At 50.6% G+C, this 4314-nt stretch overlaps 1 protein-coding gene across 1 annotated transcript; it reads left to right on the top strand.

Moving 5' to 3' along the window:
- The first annotated feature begins 825 nt into the window (after nucleotides 1–825).
- On the top strand, nucleotides 826–2388 carry LOC124771290 (titin-like). Its single transcript, XM_047249310.1, has one exon. It carries the CDS (start codon nucleotides 826–828, stop codon nucleotides 2386–2388), a length of 1563 nt encoding a protein of 520 aa, XP_047105266.1.
- The last annotated feature ends 1926 nt before the right edge of the window (nucleotides 2389–4314 follow it).

Raw genomic sequence — 4314 nt, 5'->3', positions numbered from 1 at the left:
ATCTGTCGATTCTAGAAAAGCAAAAGTCGTGTTGCACACTCAAGACCGGGGACGGAATTCTGGACCACTGAGCGCTCGTTCTGACATGGGATAGATCGAGAAGAAAGAAGAACATCGCGCCGCAAGTAGGCGACTATAAATCAGCGATATTGTTCGAGAATTTCTGTGCCATAGGTGTTAGGGAAGCTGCAGTCCAGGGACCCGCCGAGCCACACAGTCAAACAGACTGACTGTGAGGCCCTTGGTGGTATCCCGCGCCTGCTAGGTGTAGGGAAAGGTCACTGGCACGGAAATTGTCGAAATATAGGACAAATTCTGTAAACCGTTTCATTTCACGGTTGCCCCACTATGGGGCACCCACAAGACCGACATCCAAGCGACGACTCACACAGTGTGGACCCGACAACTATCACGACCTCATCGTCATCTCTTTCTTCTTCTATGGACCACTCACCCCCATCACCATCATCAGTCACTAGTTCGGACTCCGACAATCTTGTCATTGCCACCGACAGTGACACCAGCTCTATCTCGTCATTGGGCGAGGGACGTCTGCGGCGAAGCGGGAGGCTGCTTCAAAAACAGGAAAAATCTGGGCAGCCCCTGCAACCCGCTATTGCGGAAGAAAATCAACCGCTCACGCCACCTGCCTCAACAAAAGAAAACCTAAAACATGTCGAAACGGCAGAACAGGTAAATCCTGTACTGCCACAACAATGCCAGGGCACAGAAATCGAAACCACGATATGTGACCGCCCCCATAAACCAACAGCAGATACTAGTGCGAACACAGAAAGCGCAGCACCAACGCCAAACGCCACCCAGATGACGTCAGAGGGCGGCAACAGGGGACAGGAGAAAACAAGTCCAGTAGCTCCCCAGGCGCAAGGGGGCCCTACGCAAAATAGAAACCAAAGAACTAACAGAGGCCGAAGGGTTCCCCCTATCACTGTGTTCGAGACGAAAGGGTACACTACCTTGATAGGGCAGATTCAAGGAAAACTAACAGGTGCCCTTAGTACCTCATACAAGGGTGATAGCATCGTCTACCAGGCTACAAACCCGGAGGATTTTCAATACCTCAAGCAAGAATTCAGAAAGCGCAATCTAGAATTCTTCACGTACAATGACGACCCAAAGAGCACACTGAAGGTCGTCGTTAAAAGACTGACGCCCTACTGGACCCCAGAGGACGTCAAGAATGCACTCGCCGAGAAGGGCTTTCCGGTGCAAGACGTATTCCAAATGTCTAAACCGCAGACTGAAATCGATGACTCTGGAAACGTAGTATCAGCGCCAAGGAGAAAAACGGCCAATTTCCAGGTCAACCTATTGAACACGGCGGAGGCCAGGAAAATATTTAAAGTAGAAAGACTACTTCATATGAAAGTCACCATAGAACTATACCAAAAACCTAGTGGGCCCACACAGTGTTATTTATGCCAGAGATTTCGACACGGGGCAAACCAATGCGAACTCGCCCCCAGGTGCGTCAAATGCGCAGGACCGCATCTTTCTGGCGCCTGCACAAAGAAAAGGGAAGAACCGGCCATATGTGCCAACTGCAGGGGCAACCATCCAGCCTCCTTCAGGGGCTGCCCGGAAAGACTGAAGATCGTCCAGGCGTGGGAGCGCCAGCGAGCTTCAGCTCCCAGAAGGCAAGAACCACTTCCCAGAATTCCACTGAGAAACCCCAACCCCCCTCCAGCTCCCCCCATGGAAGTTGTGGTTTCTGCCAGAGCAGAATCCACAAGCCCTCCAAACCCTGCCAAACCCCAACGGAGTACACAACCATCTGCTCCACAACATCAACCACGCCACGAAGAAAGCCCTATTGGCAACAGGACTTTAGCCGAGGTTGTGAAAACTGGGCGCACTCCTCCCCCCCCAAATACCCCTAAACCAAAGCCTCAACGATCCCCCCTCAAGGCAACTCTGCCTATTAACAGAACTCCACCCCAACAGGTCGCCTCTCCCCCACAAAACATACCCCTCCCCACCCCAACCCAACCTGTAACAGAGAAGGCAGCAACAACACCACTGCCCTCAACATCAAAGGCCACAAACGTACAACCACCAAGAGCCATACCAGCCCAAGACATACCCACCGAACCCGCCCAAGCCACAACTGCACCAGCAGTTACCAACAACACTATTAACATCGTCAGTGGCCAGACCACTGCGCAGGAACGTTCCGTTCAGGTCGAACAGGAACAGCCACTCCAGTTGCTCTATAAGATTTGGGCGTTTATAAAGTCCCTCATTTCACCAGCCTTCCTTGAAGGCATAACTCAGCTATGCACCAAAATAGCAACAGCCCCGGACCTCATCTCTACAATCTCAATACTCGCCACCAACATCCTACCACTGCTCTCCAATGGCAAATGAAGAAGAGAAGCAGCATATCACCATCGCCATCTGGAACGCAGATGGCATCTATCACGACAGGTTCGAGCTTGAGATGTTCTTGGATGATCATGGAATTGATGTAGCTCTCCTCAGTGAGACACATCTAACCCCAGATGACACATTTCAGGTCCGCAACTACCAACTAATTAGGACGGACCGTCCTAACAGACAAGGTGGCGGTACAGGTATCCTAATAAAACGGCGCATATGCCATCGCCAGGTACCTGTACCAAGACTCATTAACACAGAGGCAACAGTGGTGGAAGTTGTTCTGAACAACCGCCCCACACACTTGGTGGCAGTATACCACCCACCAAGCACGACACTATTTCCTCACGACCTGGACGGTCTTCTGAACGGCAGTCACAACACAATAGTAGGAGGGGACCTGAACGCCAAGCACAGGGCATGGGGTTGCCGCACCACGAACACCAGTGGAAATCGGTTACTGAGATACCTTGATAACCACCCAGCAGTGCAGGTCGTCTCTCCAGACGAGCCCACTCATTTCCCATATAATTCAAGATGTCGACCAGACATACTGGACATATTTCTGTTAAAAAATATCAATCTGGCAACCACCACAGAAGTTGTCAACAGTCTAAACTCTGATCACAGCCCTGTGGTGCTCAGATTTGAGGGAGATCAAGATGTACCCAACAGCAGAATACATACAACGGTGCACACCGACTGGGATAGGTACAAGCAACTGGTCGCCCTACACATCCCAGACCATGCACCAGACATGCCAACCCATGTGGAAATTGACCAGGCAATAGAGCGATTTACCAACATTATCAAGGCGTGTGGAAAGGCTACCACCACCAAAATCACACACAACAATGGGCGATCCAACCTGCCCCCAGAACTAGCACAATTAATCCCAGATAAAAACCGCATGCGCAAAAGATGGCAGACCTACCGAGACCCCCAGGATAGGAGACGCATGAATCAAATGGCCCATGAAATCCAAACCAGACTGAAACTCCTGCGATGTTCCAGGTGGGAACAAAGTCTTCAGGCAGCTGAGAGAAATCCTGAAAAGTTCTGGGGGATAATAAAAGCTAGGCGGCAACCCCACAAAGCCAACAGACCATTACACGGGCAGAACGGCTTGGTATACACGCCGGAGGACAAAGCGACTGCCATGTCAAACACCCTCGAGCTCCAATTCCGGGAGAATGTCATAGAGGACGACGAGGACGAAGCAGACGCCCTGGAACAGCGGGTAGAACGACACCTCCATCGTAGACTTCGCACCAGGTCCGACACGACCTTCGAACTGACCAGCGAGCGTGTAGTTGCTGCTATCATCAGGCGAATCGGCACTGCAAAAGCCCCTGGTCCTGACAACATCAAACCATCCTTCCTTAAGGCCCTCCCCCAACCTGCAATCTCCCATCTCACTGCCATCTTAAATAATTGTCTTACAGCACAATATTTCCCTTCAACCTGGAAGGTTGCTAAAGTAATATCAATTCCAAAACCAAATAAAGATCACCTATTCCCTCAAAACTATCGACCAATCTCCCTGCTAAACCACCTGTCTAAATTACTTGAAATCCTCATCCAAAACTCCCTACTACAATTCCTATCTGCCAACAATATCCTTATCCCTGAACAATTTGGATTTCGTGCTGGGCATAGCACAACACAACAAGCCATTCGTCTGGTGGAGCACATCTGCACAGAGAAGAGCCAGGGCAATAGCACAGCTGCCATTTTCCTGGACATTGAAAAAGCGTTCGACCGGGTTTGGCATGGCGGCCTGCTGTACAAGCTGTCGAAGATGAATTGCCCACTTCACCTGCTTAAAATAGTCCACTCGTTCCTGGTGGAAAGGACATTTTACTCTACAGTAGATCGAGCAGACAGCGAGCTAAAACAAATAGAAGCAGGTGTCCC

Source organism: Schistocerca piceifrons, unplaced genomic scaffold (genome assembly GCF_021461385.2).
Source record: "Schistocerca piceifrons isolate TAMUIC-IGC-003096 unplaced genomic scaffold, iqSchPice1.1 HiC_scaffold_913, whole genome shotgun sequence".
Classification (NCBI taxonomy): Eukaryota; Metazoa; Arthropoda; class Insecta; order Orthoptera; family Acrididae; genus Schistocerca; species Schistocerca piceifrons.
Note: the sequence above shows the minus strand (reverse complement) of the source record. Positions and strands in the feature narration are given on the sequence as shown.

Bases quoted from the DNA above. Each gene is read 5' to 3' on its own strand.
- LOC124771290 (XM_047249310.1), top strand. From the start codon at position 826: ATGACGTCAGAGGGCGGCAACAGGGGACAGGAGAAAACAAGTCCAGTA.